The sequence below is a fragment of the Poecilia reticulata genome, linkage group LG9 (genome assembly GCF_000633615.1).
Source record: "Poecilia reticulata strain Guanapo linkage group LG9, Guppy_female_1.0+MT, whole genome shotgun sequence".
Taxonomy (NCBI): Eukaryota; Metazoa; Chordata; class Actinopteri; order Cyprinodontiformes; family Poeciliidae; genus Poecilia; species Poecilia reticulata.
Window position 1 is genome coordinate 5341483 of NC_024339.1, and position 23335 is coordinate 5364817.

Here is a 23335-nt window from a genome sequence, read left to right on the forward strand (position 1 = left end):
AATCAATGCTGCTTCATATGAGAAACAACTTACCGTGACAGGAAAACTGTTTATCCGCCGTCATCGGTGGCCATGCTAACTAGCCTAGCATTAGCAGTGCGTCACTCTTCTGTCTCCAAACTTTTTACCCTCACAGAACTCTCTTCTTCATATTTTTGTGTGCCAACTCTTGATTTAGATTGAGTTGTCATCCACCTTCTGTGTCTACCTCTTCTTTAAAGAAAATATAAGTTTATCTGAAAATTTTTCTGTGAGCTGTTTCACTTAGCTCTTCCTTTTTTTTTTAGTTTTGCGTGTTTGTACCACCAGCTCGGTCATTTAGCCCTTAAATGACGTCTTATCCACATGTAAAATGACTTAGACATAAATAAATAGCCATTCCTTCCATAACAAACACTCAAACTCCAAGTATGTCTATTTTTTTATTTGTGTATTTATATACACATATAAAAAATAAGGACATATGTACAATGATAATAAATATTGACAAGTTTGTACAAGTGAAATAAGTTACTTAAGATATTTTAAAAACAAACTGAACAATAACAAGCAAAACAAAAGGGGCAAAAATTATTCAAATAATAATAATAATGTAAGAACACAGCAGAACATAAAGCCTCATGGGAGAAATAATCCAAACATTTAAGAGCTGAGGAACGGCACATTAAGAACGTTACACATGCATGTTTTTCAAGCTTCAGACCTGTCTTCTTTGTTTTTACGTTTTCCAACATTACGTAGTGAAAATAAGCCCGATTTGTAAAAAAATAAAGGAGAAATATTGAGACATAACCAAGTACCAGTGTAAAGAGCTCATTTATTCTTTAGCATTTTTATTTTATTTTTTGCCTCAAGAGATTTAAAAATAAAGTGATCAGTTTGTTGATTTGCTTCAAGTCAGCAGCTTTGCATTCCGGTTTCAGGGGCTGAAAACGGTTTCCAATTTCAGCATTTCTTCATGTTGTGGAGATGAAAAAATATATATGTGTGTGTGTGTATATGTATATATATATGTTGGCCCAGGAGATCAGTACTGACATGTAAACAGGAAACAAACAGCAGCTTCCTCAGTTTTCAGACACGTTTCGCCTTTCGCTTGAGGGGAAGTTTAGCCGCAGATAAAATATGCAGGAAGGTTGCTGACACCAGCTCAGCGCAGCAAAGCGGACGGATTGCTGAGACTTAAGATATCGATCTGGAATCAAATAAAACTTATTCAGGAATTTCAAGAGGAACAAAAGCAACTGCAGTCTACTTTGGCGTTTTTTTTTTTCTTTTCTTTTCTTTCCAGAAAGGTGAAGAGGCACAGAGAAAGTAAACATGTTGAAATACAGCCATGAATTTACTGTACAAGTCTTGAGGCGTGAAATTTAGCTGGCTATTTTTTTTTTGTCTTTTTTTTTTTTCAAGAGATCTTTAGTGTTGCACAACGTCAGAGCATGGAAAAAAAAAAAGTCCAAACAGGGATGGAAATGTTTCACTTTTTGTACAGGGATGATCATTATCAAAGGTGTGCAGTCCACTTGCAGAGAAGATCATGCAACAGTAGGATGAAGTGCTGATGGCTGTCGACCTCCTCAGTCGTAGGGGTTCTTTAGATTTCGTTTTTTTCATCGCTCTGTACACAGTGGGAACAACACAAGGTACTTTACTTTCCGGCTCCTTCATGCGTTCCTCCGGTCTCCACAGGCACATCCACAAGATACACGATGAAATTTTTTTTTTAAAAACACTGCAAGGAAACAAACAACTGATGTTAGTATCAGCAGGAAGCTATATTTCAGTAGCTACAGAGAGTAATTTCTTGCAAAAGTATTCATACCCCTTGAACTTTTTCATAACTTTTTATTTATTTATTTTTTACATTGAACATGTATCGTTTCCTTTCCACGCCACAATTATGCTCTTAAAATCCAAATAAAACACGTTTGGAGCTTGTGAAGTGACAAAAGATGATTAGAAATTGAGATCAATGGAGCCAAGTACAGACGCAGTGCATTCGTAACGTATTCCCAGTTCTTCACTTCTTCCACATGTTGCAGCCCTGTTCCAAATCAAGTTCATTTGGTGAAACAGCCTAAAGATAACAGAGCAAATCTTGTGGTGTCAACAAAACACTCAAATATTTTTTCCCCACATTGTTATAATTGAGTATTTATGTGTAGAATTATGAAGAAAGAGATTCATTTAGTACAATAACGTACAATTAGATTTAGTACAATTTGGCTCAATTATTGCCATAATTGAGAAATAAGTCAATTAATAGCAGGATAAATTCAAATGAACTCAATTATTTCCATTTGCATGATTTAGCATTTTTCTCTTTCTACCAAAGACTGGATGACTAAAGTCTTCAGTCTGGTGCTTTTGGTCTCCACTAGATCTTTTTTTTTTTTCTTTCTTTTTTTTAAACAACAATTTTGTAACATTTACAGAAACGTCATTATCCGTTTTATTTAGCGTTTCTGTTGTTTTGTTTATTTTGGATATTTAAAATGTGTTAAATGTTCATTAGAATTTAAAGTCTGTTGATATTTGAGAATGTGTTCTTGCATTATTAAGCTATTACAATTATGAAAATAATTTTAGCTTGTGTTTTTAATGTTGTAAAGTTTCCTTGGGTGTTTTGAAAGGCGCTGTCAAATAAAATGGATCATTATTATTATTAAACCCTTAAAAAAACCTGCCCTTCAACCCGCTCGCCTGAGGTGGTGCTGCACCCAACAACTACTGAAGGAAATGGCATAAAAACCTCTGAAGAAGACAAAGAGCACAACTTCCTCCTTCACAAAAGGTAAACAAAAACAGAATGGTCATGCTTTAGCGGTTGTAGGATTTTTCTTTTGTCTAACCTAAAAGAACACAGGGCTTTTCTCCCACTAGCACTAGACATGTGCGCTTGTTTTGGTTGTATTTACCCAGAATGCACTGCCCTATGAGCTGCTTCCTGTTTTTGGAGCAGTCTCTGGTCTGCTGTGAATGCATTCAACTCAACTGAACTAAGGCCTAGGCTTTTAGATGGACCAAAGTTAACTTTTCTTTTTTTTTTTTTTTATTAGAGCCTCTCCCAAGCGAACCAGAATCAGAAGCGAACAGCCCAAACAGAGCTGCTGTGACTGCACCCTAAAATTATGAAAGTCATTTATTCTTTTCCAAAGAGATCATTTGCACTGGAAATCGTAGTAGCACTCACAATTCTATTTTAAAAGAGAGAGAGAGAGGGAACAAAAAAATTACCTTTCACTTCTTCGTGGCATCTTTCCGCCTGGGGCCAGCAGTTTATCAGCATGGCAGCAATCAGTCTGTCTGTCGGTCCATTTCCTCCATTTTAACACTGAGTGAGTTCTTGTAGTGTTGGTGTGTGTTTCAGTGTCCTTCCACTGCATCGGTCCACAGTAGCCCCGGCTCAGTCTCTAGGCTTCGGTGAAGGGAGGTCGGGGGTTTGGGGCTCCATGGGCTCTAAGGGTGCTTCACATTCGCTCTGTAGTCCTGGATGGCTGGGCTCCTTAACAATCGAAACAAGTGTGTGTTTGTGTGAGTGTGCATGCGTCGGGAGTGGTAGTCTCCTTCTTGGCAGTGCAAGTTGCCACCTTCTTCACAAAAACACTGAGAAAAAAAAATACAAATAAAAATAAAGCACTTCCTGGGACATCCACAGCCGTCGCGACGATAAGGGTTCAACTACATTCTGTGTGCCGAACGTCTTCATGTCGGCTTCGATTCGCAATTAACTCCGCCCGAGCAAAGCTTTTCTTTCTTTTCAAAAGACCGAAACGAGAGTTCACAAAGGTCCAAATCCAGACACCCGTCTGTCACACGCCGCCACTCCGATAAATGTCACACGGAGCGGCGCGGATCTGAAGGTCACCATGCAGGACTGAGCGAGGAGTAATGTAACTCTGTCGTTCACAGAGGTGAGCCATTAGTCACTAGCAAACCGTTTGAATGCTGCCGTGCTCCAAAAGTCAAACAAAACGGCACAGCGAAGAGAAAGAGAAACGGGAAACGTCTCAATTCAAACCGAGCGTCACATTAAATTAAATCGGAAGAAATCGAAGGAGTCCTCCAGCGGGGAAAAAAAAGAAAATCGAGCAGGAAAAAAGTCTTTAAGAGATTGTCCTTCATTTTGAAACTCTCTCCTCAAGTCCATCCCTCCGTCTCATTTCCTCTCTTTTTGTCTCCTTTCTGCCCCTTTCTCCCCCCCACACACACACACACGCACACCCACACACAGCTCCTGCCACGGGGACATGATTGTCGTCTTGCTTGGAGATTTTTTTTTTTGGCTCACTCTCTCACTCCTGGCTCACAAGTACAAAACCGAGGGAAGACAGGCTTCCAGCTTTTTAAGTGCAGTAAGCAGTTAAGTCTCAAGGGACACAAGCAGACACACRCACACGCACGCACACACACATATCCACACACAAAATAATTCATATTTCCAGTTAGTCGGCCCTTGTTGTTAACTGGTCCCAGAACAGAGGCGGTGCCCATCTGAGAGAAGAAAATAACACCGTTTGTTGGGCGGGGGTTTCCATGCTTGAGGTGGGTCTCCTTTGCGTTCACCTTTTTTTTTTTTTTTTGTTCTTCTAAATACAAAATGTACACGAGTGGCAGTTGCACAGTGGAAGCAGAGACGGTCACAACCACGACTCTGTGTTGCCTGAAACACAGCAACTGTTGGCAAACACGGTATGCGGAGTGTGTGTGTGCTGAACATGCTGAGTGCTAATAGAAGTCTACGGAGAGCCAAACAGGCATTGGCAGAGTGAGACGAGAGAGAGCATGGGAGTGGACAGCGTGTCGCTAAAAGACAGAGAGAGAGACAGGCGTCCTCAGAAGGAGGCGAGGTAGCTTTGGTTGGATTTCTTGTTCCACCTCAGGGGGGAATAAAGACGGAGGAGGGACAGGCCTAGACGGACGACTCCTCTGGGTTGGCGTCGGGCAGGACGCTCCTCTGCTGCAGGGTGCGTCTCAGCTCCTCCTTGAAGGGACTGGAGTAGTCGTTCCCGCCCACGCCCACGCCCAGTCCTCCCAGCCCGCCGCCCCCAACGCCGGCCCCGCTAGCCCTCTCCTCCCCCGCTGTGCTCAGGTTGAGGCGGATGTAGCCGTTGCTACCTGAGCCTCGGATGTTGGTGAGGCTGAGCCGGCTTGGGGAGTGGATGGGCTGGCCGGGAATGGCGCTGGGCGACGCCGTGCTGCTGACGCTGCTGGGGCCCAGGGCGTGGCCGGGAACGATCTTCAGCGAGCCGTCCGAGTAGTAGTAGTTGGCCCCCGTCTCCCAGAAGCGGTCTTCGTCGCTCGGCATCTTGCTGGGCACGAAGGTGGGCGGCTCCTTGGGCAGGGTGATGGGGTAGACCAGGGTGCTCTCCAGAGGCTTCATGTCGGCGCCCTTCCCTAACGCCAGCTTCAGCCTCCTGCGCAGGTAGAGAGCTGCCACCAGGAGGAGAAGGCACGCCGCTCCAAGGGTGATGACCAATACCCAGAAGAGCCCCATGCTGCTGTCCGGCGCCCGGGCTTCCATGAACACCGGGGCGCTGGCGACGACTGCCACCTGGTAGCGCTCGGTCTGAAACTTGACCCCTTGCTCCTCGGAGTAGCAGATGTAGCGGCCGGCTTGCATCTGGCCCGCTTCGGGTACGATGAGGGCTTTGAGGGTCCGGTCAAAGCGAGGTCCTCCTGCTTCCGGGTCGCCCAGCTGCAGCTCGCGGTCGTTGACCACCCAGAAGGGCTGGGCCAAGTTGGAAACAAGCTGGCAAGGCAGCACCATGTCGGACCCAACGACCACGGTTACGTTTCTCAATCGGGAGTGCTCTGCAAGGGAACGGAAGGGTTGGAGGGTGTGGGGAAGAAAAGACAGGAGACTGAGCTACAGGTCATCCATGATCAATCTGTGCTTAGGCAACTTTCTTCTGCTTGATTTCAATTTATTCCGTTTTATGTATTCACCAAGATGAAGGCAAATCTATTTTCCATCTTCAAGCTAACTTGCTCCTGCATTAACACTTTACTCTCACAAGGGGGCACCAGTGAGGCACAGCTCATACTCACCAGGACTGGGGATGGAGACGGGCTTATCAAACTTGGCTTTTCCACGACTAAACCTGTCCAGCATGAGGTCCTGGGAGAGGGAGGAGGTGGACCTGGAAACAAAACAGAAAGAAGGTTAAAATTAGAGACCTGAGAGATATTTTGACACATTAAAGGATAATATCAGGGTTTAAGCTAAATTGGATTTAAAAAATTACATAAACTGACTAGAAAAAAAATTGTTTGAATTTGTCTTCAGCCTATTTTACTTTGACACACCTAAATAACATCTAGATCAAACTCCCCACAGAGTAGGTTGCAAAGGAGCCACAAGAAGTTGGATTTGAAGGTTTTTGGGTTTTTGTGGAAGACGGGGATATGTTCAGATGAGACAAACGTCTTCTCCTTGAAAGACACTGGGGTGCAGTGACATGTTTTATTCAGCAATAAAAAGAAAGATAGTAAAAGTTAAAAAGTGGGAAATGGATGAAGCTAAATCCAATAAAATCCTGGAAAAAAAAACTTTCAAAGGATTTTAAAGCCTTGAGACTGCAGGTTCACATCCGAAGCAGGATGTGAACCTGCAGCTAATACTCGGGCGATAGCTGTAGCTGTGATTGGAGTGGAAAATTGGTTTTGTGTGGCATTGACTCAGCACTGCTGAATACAAATGTGTATCATACTTTTGCAGTTTTTATTCAAATTTAAAATAAAATTTTATATTTTATATTTTCCTTCCACTTCATAATCATACACCACTTTTGTGTGGGTCTATCACCTAAAATATATAAAATAAAACTCAGCAGAACTGGTAGCTTAAGCTTTGGTTCAAATAATGTTCCACAAACCCGTCCCTCAAGACGGCAACCGCAAGATTCGTTCGACACGAACCGAGCCAACAGCGGCAAAGATAAGAACTTGTCTCACCCTCGGTGGAGGTCGATGCGGACGCAGGCCCGGCCCTCGTTGTCCCAAGCGCAGTAGGGGTCCCTGGCGAGAAGACAGTCTGGCTGAGACTGATAGCGGCTGCAGTTGGCCAAGGGCAGCTGGAGAACCTCGGAACGAGATCCGATGTACAAGTACTTCTACAAAGGGAAGCGAGAAAAGGCGAGGACAAAGAACGGGACGGGGGGCCGGGCACAATCCAGAGGGAGAGATGAGGAAGAAGAGGAGAGATAAACACAGATGGAGAAGACGGGAGAGTGACAGAGTTATGGGTTAGAGGAGATAATGGGATAATCGCTCTCAATTACAATAACACACGCCCTTCTGCCCTCTTCCAATCCAATCTGGTTTGCGGCCCTTTCGCAGAAAGCCGTTAGAAAATATGTCTGGCCGTGGCTAAGCCCGCATTAACGAGATAAGCAGTAGGCTTTGGAGACGAGAACACCCGGACCAAAGTCCATCGATTTAAGTGGCCGTAGAGAGACGTGTGCACCAAAGGTTCAGCTCCCCGCCAGGCTAAAGTCGTGGAGTTACAGCGTTCATAATGGGGGAGTTTCGGCTTCATGAGGTGAGACCCGATATGAAACGAGGCTGATAAACACCCCCTTATTCAACGTCTACCGACAGATGAGCCATACTCATAAGCATCAGGCAAAAAAGGCAAAAACAGATGAACACAGACAGAGGAATGGCGCTGAAAAGGAATACAAATGAACTTGAGATGAGACAACAAAGAAGCCAATAGATCTACAAAATTATACGATAATGTGCTGGGGGGAAGAGGAAGACTCCAGAAGCAAAGCAGGAAGTAGTCTCTACTAGGACCGAAACGATTAATTGGATTAATTGTGATGAATTCACTACTGAAGTAATCGTCAACTAATTTAGTAATCAATTAATCGTTAACTGGAATATAAAGTGGACTTTCTGTTGGTATACACACTAAAAAATAAGACATTTTAGCATTTAAGACATAAAAAACCTTTTCAACATGGGAGGAAAACAAGAAGTTCATAATGACATAACTGCAGAAAAGACCAAGAACAGCTCCCTTTTAAAAAAAATCAAAGTCATTTCTCCCTCGATTTGTTGCGGTGAATTTGTACTTTCACACACACCCCGACAGATACCACGCCCCTTTGTTGTAAGGGGGTAGCAACGTAGTCTAAAATGGATGTGAACTGTTTCCACAACGGTTTTTATACCAAAAAAAAGCAGATCGTTGGCTGGCGTTCTTCTTACCTTGGAGTGTGAGATGGTCAGGCTGTCCACGGGCTGGGCCGAGTCGAACAGCTGGATCTCCTCGATCACGTGGGCTTCGGAGCCCAGGATGAGCACCCTTTGTAGCCAACCCTGAGCTGCAACACAACCAGCAACAAACTCAGCACCGCTTAACTCTGTTGTGCTCAGGACAGCAACTCATCCAACAAGAACAGACTTCATCCAGGTCCAACACAACGTCTGGTCTGACGTCGATAACAATGAAATTTAAAGTTATATTTGGAGACATGATGGCAGAGTATTGATTCACTAAGAACTTACTGCAGATGTTAACATCTGGTCAGGCTTTAAGTACAAAACCTGTGTGGTTTTGTATTCCTTCCTTCAATTGATGGAAGGAAGGAAGAAGGGAAGAAAGGAAAAGAAAATAAAGACAGAAGGAACAAAGGAAGGAACGAGAGAAGAGAGGATCGAAAGAAGGCAAGGAAGCAACGAAGGAAGAACAAAGGATGGGAGTAAAGAAGCAAGGGAGAGTGGAAGAGTAGAAATGACAGAAGGAAAGAAGGAAGGAAAAATGGATAAAGGGGACAACAGAAGGAAGGAAAGTAGGAAAGAAGAATAGAAAGAAGAAAGGGAGAAAATATGGATGAAAGGGAGAACAGAAGGAAGAAAGAAAGAATGGAAGGAAATAAGAAAGAACAGAACAAAGGAGAGAAGAAAGAAGGAAGCAAGAAAGCAAAGAGGGAAGAACTATGAAAGGAAGGATGAAGGGTTGTAAGAAAGGATGGATGTTAGAAAGACAATAAGAAAAAATAGAACAGTGGGAAGGAGGGTGAAAGAAAGAAGAGAAAGAGTGACATGGATGAAAAGAAGGACTGAAATATGCAAAGAAGAGTGGACAGGACAAAATAAAGCTGAAAGGGTCAATAAAAGAAAAGGGGGAAGGACACAGTAACAGAAGAAAGATGGAAAGAAAAGATGGAGGAGAGGATGGAAAAACCTATGGATGAGTGGAAACATTATTTAGATATGAATAAAGTTGTTCATACTTTTTTCCATAATAATGGATTCCTGAAGTCTAATGAGTCTAAACCTGGAACATTGGGAACATTGGGACGGCACAGCGGTTCACTGGTTCAACTGGGATTCTGTGCAGTAAATTGACCCATGAATCTATACCAATCACATTAACTATTTATGATCAGTGGCTACAGAGAGTGTTTTTATTTAAATATTCATGAAAGCTGAATAAATTCACACCTGCAACTCCAAAGGAGTTTGTTTAAATATTAATGATGAAATATGATCATGTGCAGGAAAAGAAAAAAAAAATCTCTGTTGTACTTCATGACCCTATATGAAGCTACACGGTGAGCCTCGGGCTTTAACTGTTCCTTTTTGAGCCTAAATGATCTAAAAGCTCAGATTCCCATCACGTTTAAGACGTTTTTTCTTTCTTTCTTTCTGAAGCACAAGGTGAAGCTCTCGGCATTAATCATATTTGCTCGTCTTGTAAAAGGAGAAGCTCTGAAATTATTTAATGATAACTCTACCTGTTAAAAGTTTCTGGAGAAATAAAACTGTGAAACATGTCGGCAGTGATGAAGTGGAACACGCAGACGGGTTTTCTAAACTTTTCAGGCCAGTTGGGCTAAAAATGTAAAAGCTGGAAAGTCCGGCTTCTTTTCGCAGCAGAAACTATTTAAAGACGATTTTAAAAAATATTAACATTTCTGCTGGCTTTTAGCACCCTGGGGGACAGCAGCATCAGAGAAGCATGATGCATGGGGGAGCTGGTGCTCTAGGAGGGAGAGAAACCAGTTTAGATCCCCGGTGATGAAGATGGTCGCAGGCGCAGCTGGTGGGGTGACCTTGATGTCTGAGACGGTCTTAACGCTCTGAAATCCACAGTCTTGTGAGGTCCTGGTGATTAAAGGGGCAGTGCTGTGCATTTTCCAGCCACATAGTGAAATTTAAAGACGAATCAAGTCACCGTATTACCTTCAGTTGTTATAAAAATGCTACATATCTTAAATATGTAAAAACGTTCGCTGGCTAGCTAGCAAGAGTTTATTCAGATTCAGATTCACATTATTATGGTAAATCAACAACTTTACTAAAAAGAACACAGAACAAAACAGAATTTTACAAACAAATATTTGACCAAAAAAAACGAGTAGGCTGAAGTCGAGGCTTATGTTCAGACTCAGCAGCAGAGTCAACCGCCTTGAGACAGGATGTAACAAAGACCTCTGTGTGCGACTCAAACTTTTGCCTGACAGAAAAGTCTCAGTAAAAAAAACAAAAAAAAAAACTAAATGGAATATAAGACATTAAATTGTCCTGCAATGAGGAAATCTAAAATCTGTTTTTTATGCACTGAAGTCTAACTTACACGTTTTAAATTAATTTAAGGAAATTTAAAGCCTTAATGAATTTAAAACTTCTTAAGGATGCGTGGACACCTTGCAGATGTGTTCTGATGGAGGAAATAAAATTATAACGTGGCCTAAAGCCAGAAAGAAGTCGATTTTACTTATTAAGAGTGTCAGGCAAAAACATAAGAACCCAAACCTCTCTACCTAAGGAGGCTAGAGAGGAGCGAAGCACACATACGTTCATGTAGAGGCGCAGAAAGCAGCAGGCGTATCATCATGCAACGTCAGCTAATCCCTCAATCCCGCAGAAAAACCATCTCTACAGTCTCTCCCTGTTTCTCTCTTCACATCAGCTGTCAGCACGCTGCGGCTAATAGCTAATCAAGCCGGGAGCCCGACCGGCACTCTGAGTGTCTGCCTGGGGCCCCTTTTGGGTTTTTGCTGCGACGCGCGGCGAGTTGGAAGAGCGCGCACACATGCGTGTGTGTGTGTGGCACATGTCTGTCCGGTTTGGCCCGCACTCCGTCGCTGTCGCACCGTCTCTGCCCACATGCTGGTCTGAATGGCAAGCAGTTGCATTTTAAATACCAGCGCTACTCAGCATGAGGAGTCTTGAGCGGACAAGCCGATTTCCGATCACAGCCGCCAGCATATGGGGCCCTGTTCCTGCTGACCGGAGATATTAATTAAGCTGTGCATAGGTGAGACGTTTCCCTTGATGCGTGGAGGTGTTTCTCGGCATGCAAATGAAGGCCTTAATTGAAAGCCAGCTGAAGTCTGGCCATATGGCGTGTTGTTTGTGTGCCACCGTGTCTAATTCCAGCGGCCGTCCCTGGATGCTGCCACAGCCTGTGAGGCTCTTACCTGTTTAACGGACACTGTGGAGTTCCCTCAGCAAGCACACGCACACACATACGGGCACACACAAACAGGTAAAATTCAAGCATGTTCAAGGTACATTCTCACCACACTTTGGACATATTAACTTAGGGTGCATTCACACCAGCTCTGTTTAGTTCACTTCAATCAAACTCCAGTTCCTTTGTCTGGAAAGTTTGGTTTGGTTTGATTAAGGAGGAGTGTTGTTCTGATGGGGACCAAATAAAAAAAAAAAACAAATTTTGGTGCACCTAAAATCCTAGGAAGCGCAGGGAATTCTGGGTAATTACAACCAAAACAAATGAGTCAAGCTAGCACCAACTCGAGAGATGGCTCATCTTCATAAACCTCCAGATTTGAAGAAAGTTACAAAAACTGTTCTCACTTCCGGCATAGAAATCATTTTGGGAATTCTAACTGACCTAAAACAGTAAACATTTAATCTGACTTAACTTCAGCCAGTGAAAGAAAAAGTCTGTGTTTTTTTTATTAGGTGTATGAAAATATCTGGTTTCAACTGTAAATGACGCTTTTCAAATTTAGGCTTTTAATCGAACATTAGATTGAATTTTGTTACAAAACTGTGCGGTTTGAATATCAGGCACTTTTAAGGACTTTATAGAGAAATCAAGGAGCATTTTCCAAACCTTGTAAACACCCAAAGGAAATTCAAGGATTTTCCACACGACACTTAGAAGATCCAAATAAAACAAAACGCTGTCTGACATTATATAATCAAACATGACAAGTCCAGCTTTGGCCAAAGCTCGAAAGGCCTAACTCGTCCGTGTGCAACAGATAACAGAGAAGATTCAACGCTGTTGCCTTTTTTTTTGTCTTGCTCTCCCCTAAAGATGGGGAACAGGATGTTCTCTCGGGTGGCACTGCTCTCAAGGATCAGAATGATTTGCAACCAGGGAGCACTTTTTATCAGCACACGTCAAAACGCCTCGGAGTGCGAAACGTCGAGTCTGAGGTGATGAATATGAGCTGCATTCTGAGCTGGAGCGTGAAGCCTGCAAGTTTGATCTTAAGTTTTTTTTCAGTTTGAATAGTGCATTTATCTCAAACGTGTTTGTGGTTTGCTGCAGATACCCACTGCAACGTTTGTTTTATTGGGATTTTATGTGAGAGAAAGTGGTGGATAATTGCTAAGAGGTAAGAAAAAGAAGCAAAGAATATTAAATGTAAATTGGGAATGTAAATGTAACCAGATTCATTTTAACCGGATTCCGAAATCCCAAAGAGAAATTAGATGTAGTGACTCTTGCAAACAAAATTTCTTCAGTCGTTACAAATGGTTGTAGCGACGGGAAGGAAGGCTCTCCTGTAGCGGTCTGTGGTGCAGTGGGTCTGAAGAAGCCTCTGAGTGAAGACTTCCATCTTACTGTCTCAAGCCTTTTGCAACCATGAACATCTTTTTCTTCCAGGACTGTATCAAGCTGCTTTTTAATTTTAGGGAATCGGTGATCAGCCGATACTCTGACTTTTCAGGCAAAAAGAGAAAGAAAAAAAAAAATCGGTATCTGCAAAAATTAGGAAACTGCAATCGGTGCACTGCTTCATCAAATCCTTAAAGAGTCGTGCTAATAAAATTGTGAGAAAGTATAAGGGTCATGAATACTTTTGCAAATCCTCTTGTTTCGAGTTATAATAATAAAAACTAAAGCTAAAAAAAGCCAAAGAGCAATTAAAGTAATAACTTGTAACTCTTGGTAAGGTTTTGTGTTTGCAGTGTAATGAGGTGAAATGCCACTTGAAGACTACTTTTTTTTTTTTTTTTACAGGAGGTTATATTTTTCCATAAAAACACACTGATGTTTTCCCTGATAACCGAGGCGATGGAGCCTCTCCCTACCTGTGCCGATGAACAGCATGTTGTACGCCCGCTGGTCCAGGCCGCTGACCCGGTCCACCGCCAGCTTGGTGAAGTTGACGCCCTTGGTCAGCAGCAGGGGGCGACCCAGAGCTTTGTCCTCCATCAGTGGGTGTTTCTTGGCGAAGTTGAGCGTGGCGTCGGGCAGCTGCAGGGAGCTGTTGTAGCCGTTCTCCCTGTCTGAGTTAGTTATGCACTGCAGCGCAGGGAAAGGATGGAGAGACGGGGAGAAAAAGAGAGAGAAGAGAATGGAGGGAAGGAGACTTCTTAGTTGGCGCTGGCGCAGGTTGGCATGGTTAGTTGGCGTGGAGGTTGACTGCCCTGCCTCCCCTCCGTTTGCTCCATTACCTTCCTTCCTTTCCGTCCTGGCCCATTATGCCCTGAGCTTTTTTGTGACGTGCCAGCTTCAACTGTTTTCCACCTCCACACTTCTCTCTCTATCACCTGTTTCTTTTCCTCCCCGCTGCCTCCCTCATTACCTCTCTCGTCCCACCTCTCCTGCTTCTCATGCTGGTTTTTTTTCTGCTTCCTGAAATGCCCCTGGACTCTGAGTGGGGTTTCGTACCGATCCGGGCCGGGGGCTGGGGGTGGCGCCCGTGTACCGCCCCCATCTCTGGGACGCCTCCCTGTACTCCTTGTAGGAGCCCTCAAACACCTTCTTCACGTCGCCGATCTGGTACTGGCACACAGCCGACACGTCCACGTCGCCCCTGAAACACGACAAGAGAGTAAGGCAGTCAGCCGTGTGCGGCGGGGAAAAAGTGACGGATGAATTATCTGTCTGCCGGATGAATGCCTGACAAGGGCCAAACGGGACGGAGGACGTGAAAATAAGAGTGAAACGTGTCTGTCACTGGCATGTCAAGTGAATGTGAGCAACCAAAAAAAAGGCATTTCTATACATAGAAATATGTCTTGTAAAAAGTTTTTAACCAATCCCATTGCTACTAATAAAGCCGCCTTTACTCTAATGTCTCTCAATAGAATCCAGTGCAACAAAATGTTTCAGAAACAACCTAAATGTTACAAACGATATCCCAAGTTGGGGTATTTATGTCATTTATCACAAAGAGTTCTTGTGGAGTTTTGATTTGATTTGACAATCGATTGTTGAACTTGAAAACTGATGTAGACAGGCATCAATTTAAAAAAAAGTCAGAATTCTCAATTTATTATTATCATCATCCAGTCTTAGCATAAGCTATTTAGAACAAAAAATATTTATTATACATCACAATACAAGACACGTTGCAATGGCACATTAGCGAAAAACGAGTGACGACCATTTTAGTCACCGGATGTGCAAAGCTGACGTTGACACAACTCAAAAATCTGTGATGGCATCTTACAAAATCCCAGCCACACTTTTCAGATTTTCAAACAATTTTGAAAACTGTCTAAAATAATTTACTTTCCTTCTACTTCACGACGTCGTTGCTGCATTTTGCACCGCATGAAATCCTGACGAAATACGCTGAAGTTTGTGGTTTCACGGTAACAAAGTGTGAAAAAGAAAAAGCAGACAGATTGTGTCGGGAGAAGCTGGATTATTCACGCTGCTGTAATTTTTGTATTGAATAAACTGCCATATTGATATATTCCCACTTTTTTGTGGCAAATGCATCTGATGTTTAAACTCTTGTAAATAATTTAGGCAAGTGGCGGCTGCTGTGACTCAAGAGTTACGTTTTGTTTAATATTGAGGCTATTTTTCTTACGCAAGCGCACACACACACACACACACACACACATCTCGCACAGCAAGTGGGACTAAAACTGGCTGTTGACTCATGACCCAGGCAGATTAAATTACATTTGTCACCATCATACGACATTTGATTTCCATCCTCATCCACTGGGAATGAGTTTATTTCCTTTCTGTATTCAGCCATTCAGACACCGACATGCAGGCAATGTCGCTTACCAAAAAACATGTTGTGCACTTGTACTCAGGGAACTGTAAAAGTCACAATTTTCAGCCTCCTGTTGCTGTTTTTTTTTTTTTTTTTGTTTTGTGTTATTGTTGGAAACACTTATTGACGTACCAGGTTTTAGACTTAGCTTCAAAATGGATTGCACATTTTGAAGTATTACAGTATTACAAAGCTGCAAACAGCCAAGTAAGATTGTTTTTATGAGCTTATGTCGTGATTTATCTGGATGTGGCATAATGGGAGGAGAGGTGCTGATTTTATAATGTCAAACCTAGACGATGGCGTTAAATTTCTAATGGGTAAAGCAAAAAGCATCGACGGCGACCTCTGACTTGAACTCTAAAATTATTTCCATAATGTCACGTTATCTTAATGTTATCTCTATCAAGGTGAGGCGGTCTTAACATAGGGATCATTTAATACTTGCAAAATAAACATCAAGCCTAAAAACATAAAACTGTAACAGACTGAATGTTCTGTTCTTCGTGTGGGAAATGTTTGAGCATTTTTTTTGGTGTTGAATTTTGGTATATGTAGAGGCGTTGTTGTCAGCTGCTATGACAACTGTGTGTAACGTAGCTGAAAAAGAAGAATAATACTAACGACCGAGTTGTTCTTCAACTGTTGTTCTGTGTTTTGTGGCGCACTGCACTAAATTAATAATCCCTACATCTCCAGGTTTCAATTTAACTGAATCGCCCTACCGCCGCAGCACAGCTATGGATGTAAAAGAACAATCTTTTTGCCCTCCAGCATTGTGCACATGTGTGAAATTTTCAGATGAAACAATAGCATGCAAGGGGTCAGTAAGGTAGAAGCCTTTCAACAGCTGAAGGAACCCCAAACGAAGAAAGAAAGCTTGCGGTTCAAAGCCGACCCGATTGGTGACACGATATCTTACTGAAGAGTACAAAAGGCTCACTTCAAAGGTGTCCGCCTGGAGACAGAGAACACCTCAAACTTTCCTCCAAAAGAGTCCCCACCCCCACCTGTACCTGGCTGGGAACCACTACAGTATTACAATTGGTCAAGCAAATTACAGTCTTTACAAAGTGGCTGCAACATTTAAAATATTAAATAAGTCCGCTAAATAGAAGAGAGAGGAAGATGTTTTCGGCATGTCTTATCATAAATGTTTAAGAGATCTAATTTACGGAGGAAATTACCAGGGCTGTGATGGATTTTGGCTTCCAGGGGGAAATAAAGCAGCTGGGTTGTGACGCTAAAACCAGAGGGTATATCTGTCAGCTGGAATCTTTATTCAATAGTTTAGTTAATAGTTGTAAATTGCTGTCATATTTGTGTTTATGACGGAAAGATTTTAAATGAAGTGAGGAAAAAAACCAGCCTTCCTCCAGACAGACTACACTGCAAAAAATCTTACCAAGTACTTTTGGTCTAGTTTATAGGAAAATAAATAAATATCTTAGGACATTTGAAATAATTCAAAACTAACTTACAAGTAACTTTTTTTTTTAGCAAGAAATGGGAGCTTGTTTTAAATAAATAACTGCTTCATATTGATTAAAAAACCTACCAGTTCTACCAGCAGACTATTTCATGTATATAACAAGACATTTTCTCCATATTATAAGCGAACTATTACCTTTTAAATCAATATTAAGCTCTTGTATCTTGCTGAATGGTTACTTGTAGGTTGATTTTGTTTTATTTTTTCACACTAATTTGCTCCAGAAACTAGACAAAAATACTTGGTAAAATGTTGTTTTTGCAGTACTGTAATGCATCAGAGTTAATGTTTAAAATCATAATGCTGGCTGGTAAATAGATAAAGGTTATTGCTCCTTTTCTCCTCCCTGATTTACCCCAGCTTTATCTCCCTCAGATCAGTTGATCTTAGTTGTCCGAGGTGGAAACTTCAGGGAGACTTTTTCTGTTTCTGCTTTTAAACACCAGACAGACATCCTGATTTTATCCTCATTCTCCTTCTCTTTCCTGTCCATTTACTGCGCAATAAAGGCCACTAAACTTAAAAAATAAAAGCACATCTTTTATGAATAGTTTGGCCCCGAGTAAGTGGTTCTTTTTAATGTCTCTGTTCTGTTTAAAAGTGTTTCATGTCTTGGATTTATCATTTTTATATATCAGAACCTTTAGCAAATGTACCGTTTTAAAAAAAATGTGCTTTATAAATATATTGGATTTGGATGTTTTAATGCTCCTGCAGTGGCCAATAACTCTGCTGACTGAATAGATGTTGGATTTATCTAGTTTTGATTGTTTTTTTCTGTGTATGTTATGCTTCTGCTGTAAACATGAAATTGTCCTCCAGCGTTTTCAGTGTTTCTCTAAGTGGAGACCGCACCACTGTGGTCCTAACGCTGTGGCTCGTCGTTGTCGTAGAATCTTTCAAGGTCAAGACAACGGTTCTCTTAAGGAAACGGATTTATCGCCATTTAAAACCACATTAAATCTGTGTGACATTCTGCCTCTAATAAAAGCGATAAAACATATCCAAGGACGCCCGAGTGGTGCGCGCTCTAAATGGCTCACATTTGTAACAGTAATAACTTAAATTAAAATCCCCCAATTACACTGTAAATATCTAATCACACAAAGTACATCAGAGGAGCCATCTTATCAGAGCGACTGGCCGCTCAGCGATTTCATTAAGGGTTTCTGACACGTCGGCGGCGGGCGGGCGGCGGAGCACTAATGCGGTAATTAACTCCACCGCTGAGTCTGAAATACGGAGTAATGCATCTCCGGCGTCCGGCCGCGTGCCTTTTCCTCTCATACTGACCACTGTGCGTGAAAGATGCCGTAGAAGGTCGTCCCCCGCCAGTCGGGCCCTGGCAGCGTGAAGACGGCCCGCAGGTTGTTGAAGGAGACATGGCGCTCCGGCAGGGAGCACTCCAGCCGGGCTTTCTGGAAGGTGGTCCACTTCTTCTGCAGGGTCCTGGTGCCGCCCAAATCACCCTGAAAGAGCCACACATAGCAGCTGAGCCTCCCTCTTTTCACTCCAGATGTGGTCCACGCTCAAACCGACTTTGGATCTGAGGTGAGCCTTCGGAGCCACATAAAGATGGTTACAAAGTCAGCCTTCTATCGCCTCGTAGAACATGTCTAGGATTACAGGACCAATGTCCCAGCAAGACCTGGAGAAACTCGTCTATGTGTTTGTCTTACTGCTGGATGATAAAAGTTACTGCGATGATGTTTTGTTTTTTAGACCTTTTCCAAGTGATAAAATAGTAATGGTAATACTACACACTCTTAAAGATCAGTAAACATTCATTTGTAGTGAACATTTAGCAATGAACTTGAAGACATTTTACATAACCAAAAGAAATAAACATCAGAAACAACAGATAAAGTGAATTATGACATATCTATAAACAAAACTGTCCTTCAAAAACAGGGACTAGTTGAGACCAATGGACCAAGCTAAAGACTTTGTGTCATTCAGCCATGGAAATGGAAACGATCAAACTGGTTTTAATTTATCTTGCTATTAACTGATTTATTGATTATTGTGACAGGTCTAGGAATGAATAGATCTCTGTGAGATCCACAGCTTTGGATTCTGCATTATAACTTAACTTTGCTTCAAGCTTTTTCTCCAGTTTTATCCCTGACCCGTCTGCCGTCCTCCTGGATCATCATGACTGTCTTCGTTCTCTGATGTTCTCTAACAAACCTCGGAGGCCTTGATGGAACAGCTGGACTTTTACCGAGACCAAATTACACACAGATGGACTTCATGTACTAATTAGCTGACTTCTGAAGGCAGTTGTTCTCTCTGACTTTTACGTACTGACACGTTGTCGAACAAAAACGAACGACGGTAACGACATCTTCAAAGCCGACATGGCAGAAAGAAACAGCCGACCTCTGCTTTTTTGCAAACTGATCAAACTGATCAAAGTAATAATCCACCGAAAAAACATAAATATATTCAAACGGCCAGTCGGTGGTTTAAGTAGACGGATATTTCTTGGTGCTGAACTCAGAAATGTAGGATTACAAATGATTTTTGCTGAACTCCATTTTTCAACCTGGATACGCTCTTTAAGCTCCCAGGTTTTTCTTCTTCTTCTATTTCTTTTAGCGCTTTGTTATATTGCATTTCATTAGCCTCCCCTTCACCCCATCAAAGACAAATATCGTCTTTATTCTCCCTCTTTATCTGCTCAGCAGTAAATCTGTTCAATTTGCCCCCGCCGACTGAACTGCTGTAATTGCACGTAAAGGCTTTCAAATCCATTCTGACCCTCGGATATTGAAGTCTGATATGGAGGACAAAAAGAAGGAAAATAATAACGCTCATTAAAAAAAAAAAATAAAAAAAAAAAGGTAAATGTGTAGACAGGTGGTGCTGGATTGTATTCTTTGTGCTCAAAGGAGACCCAATTTGTTGAATTGTCCCTATTATCCTCTGCAGATGATGTAAAACAGGATTTAGAAGGCGCAAATGCATGTGGCGCAGCAGCAAAACTCACAGAAGCAGTGCAGCGCGTGCTAAGCTATCGGGATATAGTGTGATCCAAACAATTCAAACATCACAGTGCATTAAAGAACAGTCAAGCACGTCTCAGGGAAGAGGCTTCTGACGTGCGGCCGTAACGACGGCGCGGCATCAAAGCTAATTAGATTTCCTAATGAGGCCATTTATTTTGAAAATGAATAATTAATTAGCAGATATGTCCACGTCAGTGTGATTGTCTCCGCATGGGCCGATATAAGCAAGCTGGCGACGAGCCGATTGTGTGTTGCTCCTGCTGCTTTGGGTTAAAATAAACGATTTAAAAGCCACTGATCCCTCTTATTCTCCTTTCTTTGTTTGGTAGCACACGCTCTCCACTGTGCTCTTCTACTGCAGAAGATATCCGGCTGTTTTGGTTCCTTACTGAACACGAGTTAGCTTTGTACAGCTAGCTTACGCTGCAGTGCCAAGGCTTTTGGGGGGTGAATTGTTTTGCCTTCTTTGAAAAGTCTCAGTCTTGTTGGATGGAGATCTTTTTCCCAACTCTAACCACAAATTCTCAGCTGAATTTAGGTCTGAACCTTGACCCGTAGTGCAAAGCTGGCACATCTGTGCCCCATCTGCATGCCCAGAAGTTGCAAAATTTAGCTAATTCTTTCTTGTACAATAGATCAAACTCAGTCAAATTAAATAAAGTAAGTCTCAATAGTTCAGTCCAGACTTTGATTAGAGACCACTGAAACGTGTTATAGCAATAAACTTGATTGATTGCTTAATTTGCAGTGGCTTTAATTAGTTGAACTGTATTTTATAGAGGGGTATCAGAGTTAAAGGGGCTGAACATGTTGAATTAGTGTAGTAGAAAATCCATCTATCATTTTCCTCTGCCTTTTACGCTCTATTTTATCAAAGAGAAACACGGGGAATACTTTTGCTTTGCCCTCTACACTAGATTATTCCTGAAACTGCTCTCTAGCTAAAGCCAACGACGGTTAGCACATTATTAAGTTCTCAGAAACAGCTGCCAGCACAGCTGGAGGAAGCAGAAAACAGCTGATTCCCAGACGAGTCTGCAGAGAACCATGAGTTCACGTCTGATCCATCCCCCGCGCTCCTGCATTAACTCTAACTGCGTTAGCTGAGGCCGATTGGCGTTGGAATCGGTGCGTGTTTACGGAGCCCGGGCCGGCCTCCGGGATGGATCGGGTTACCTTGCAGACGCGGGCCACTCTGGCCACGGTGAGCTCGGTATCGCAGTCCAGCTCCAGCGCTCGCTCGCTGAAGAAGAAGTAGATCTTGTCGTCGTCCCCTTCTTTGCTGCCGCTGCTCTCCCTCACCAGGGCCGAGCCCACAAAGTCCGGCTCTGCGGAAACACACACACACACAAAGGCACAAAAAGGAGATCAGAGGGTGTATTTTTACTCAGCTGACATATATCACAAGTGAGCAGAGACGGTTTCAGCCTGCAGGCCTGAATCACACCCCGCGCTTGCTAGCTTGACACGTCCATCTCATCCTCCGTCGGCCTTTCTCACCTCCTCCTCTATTTGCTTTCATCATCCCCCTTCGCCTCACCTCTCCACCAGTCGTTTCTCACTCTCCTTCCTCTGCTCACTATTAGCGATCCATTTTGTGTTTTCCCCCTTCCTCAGTCACTGCCGTCTTCTTTTTTTTTATGTCTCTGTGTCTGGGCCTCATTAGGTTGTAGATATTGCTTTTTCAAGACAATCACGCATATTTTTTTTTTTTTAAAGAAAAAAATCTTAGCTGCTTGAGGCTTCAAATTCATTTTTATGCCAAAAAGTTTTTTTTATAAAAATATATATTCTGTGAATTTACTGGCTGCCCAGACAGACCATTCTTTTTAAGGTAGGAGTCAAATTTTCAGCCGTAATGGGACGGTATAAACTCTCCACCGAAGTCCAGACCAATTGAAGGCTTTTAGTTTGGTCAGAAATGGCTTAAATTGAGGTGAGTCTGGTTTCATCGCAGGTCTGGTCTTAAATAAATAAAAAAAACTTCAATATCTGTATGAATAATAAACAGACACGCGAGGCAGAAGCTGTGCCTCATCTGTATGCACCTCCTTTCTTCGCGTACCTCCCCGTCTCCTCTCTCTCTCTGACTCTTCATCACCATTCCTAATGTCTTGTTTTTCCATCATCCATTTCTCCTGCTGTGACTTCATCCTCTTCTCTCTCCATTTCTTTCCAAGTGCCTCACTTTGTCCCCCGCCTCCTCGACCCAAATGATAACAATCCTTCGTCGTAGCTGAGGAGCGAGCTTCATGCTCTCAGCTTTTTTCACCTCAAATTTCAGGCGTGAAGTTTGATGAAAATTAAACATCCTCGTTAGCTTCCACCGTTTCTGTAGCCCGTCTTTACTCATCAACCTGAGTTAATCAATCATATATTAAGTGGGTTTTTGTTCTAAATCAAAATGCTGAATGTAATTTAAAAGACTAGCTTGGATTGGTGAGCTACACCAATTCAAAGTGTGCTGTGGTTCCAGTTTTACTGCCTTCCCACAGAGAAACAGATCCTGCTAAGGTAACGCATGGACCTATTAGACCTGAGCCAATGTCAATGCAGCTGTGATTTAGACCTGTAGACGTGTTGCATGTTATCGTTTGCATCTGGAAATTTTGTGCATTCGCACAAAGCCGGAGAGTAAAAAGACGATTCTTTTACTTGCCATCCGTAGCCGCGCTGCTGCGGTAGAACGATTCAGCTAACAAAATGAAACCTGGAGATGCAGGTATCATTAATTCAGTGCAGTGTGCCACAGCAAAAGGAACGTAATGCAGAAAATGGTGAACAACAACTCAAGAGTACTCATCTTCACACTCTCTGTGTTGGCTACGTTACAAGAAGCAACAGACGCCACTAATGTATCAGGATTCAACAACAAAAAACACGCAAACATTTCCCACACAAAGAGCAGAACACTCAGTCATTATGTTTTGAAGCTTGATGTTTATTTTGCGATTATTGCTAAATGGCTGTTTAGTTAATTTAAACACCTGCTCTGCTGATGACATGTCAGTTGATGTGTGGGTTTCTTTTTTCAACTGAGCCAAAACACGTTGAATTCCACAGCACATCTACATGTTAAGATTTTCAAAGTCAAGCAAGCATAACTGACCTACTTCCCTCTCCTTCACTATTCTTTTAAAATTAAAACTTTTTCCTGACTTTGTTAGTTGTCATAGTGTTGACAATTAGTAGTTAAGCACTGTGTTCCTATTTCTTTTATATAGCACACATACGCTAAAGATTTAGTGCGTTACGTTGACAACTTGAAAGCTTAACCAACGGTAGGTATTGTGAGCGAGTATTTCTTCGCACATGACATCAAGTTGCAACGCGTCTGTTTTCTTTATCTTCACAGAAAGCAAAACTTTCAGGTCTAAAAGCAGCCAAAGCTTATACTTAGAAATAAAAATGCCTGTAAGGTTCACAAAAAGCTGTAATAGACAAATAGTTACATAAAGACAGCTTGATTTGATTCAATTTGAAAGAATTTCATCCTTTTTGCCATTTGGCGGTAATATTATCAAAAGGCAGAAAAACATAGTTTATTTATTTAAGAGCTAAAAACAGAGCTATAAAGGTATTTATGTCAA

General features: G+C 42.3%; 1 protein-coding gene across 3 annotated transcripts in view; it reads right to left on the minus strand.

Annotated features, from left to right (window-relative positions):
• Positions 1-841: 841 nt before the first annotated feature.
• The window catches only part of sema4c (sema domain, immunoglobulin domain (Ig), transmembrane domain (TM) and short cytoplasmic domain, (semaphorin) 4C), a 126667-nt gene continuing 104173 nt past the window's right edge, over positions 842-23335 (minus strand). For 2 of the 3 annotated variants that reach the window (XM_008417652.2, XM_008417653.2), the window contains exons 9-17: positions 20922-21073; positions 18028-18203; positions 13895-14039; positions 13312-13525; positions 8218-8333; positions 6958-7115; positions 6052-6143; positions 3238-5814; positions 842-1732 (exon numbers count right to left, since the gene is read on the minus strand). In XM_008417652.2, the coding sequence (XP_008415874.1) occupies positions 4913-5814; positions 6052-6143; positions 6958-7115; positions 8218-8333; positions 13312-13525; positions 13895-14039; positions 18028-18203; positions 20922-21073 (1955 nt within the window). In that variant the 3' untranslated portion in view covers positions 842-1732; positions 3238-4912. The remainder of the gene's footprint in view (positions 1733-3237; positions 5815-6051; positions 6144-6957; positions 7116-8217; positions 8334-13311; positions 13526-13894; positions 14040-18027; positions 18204-20921; positions 21074-23335) is intronic. The other variant, XM_008417656.2, reaches the window with a different exon arrangement.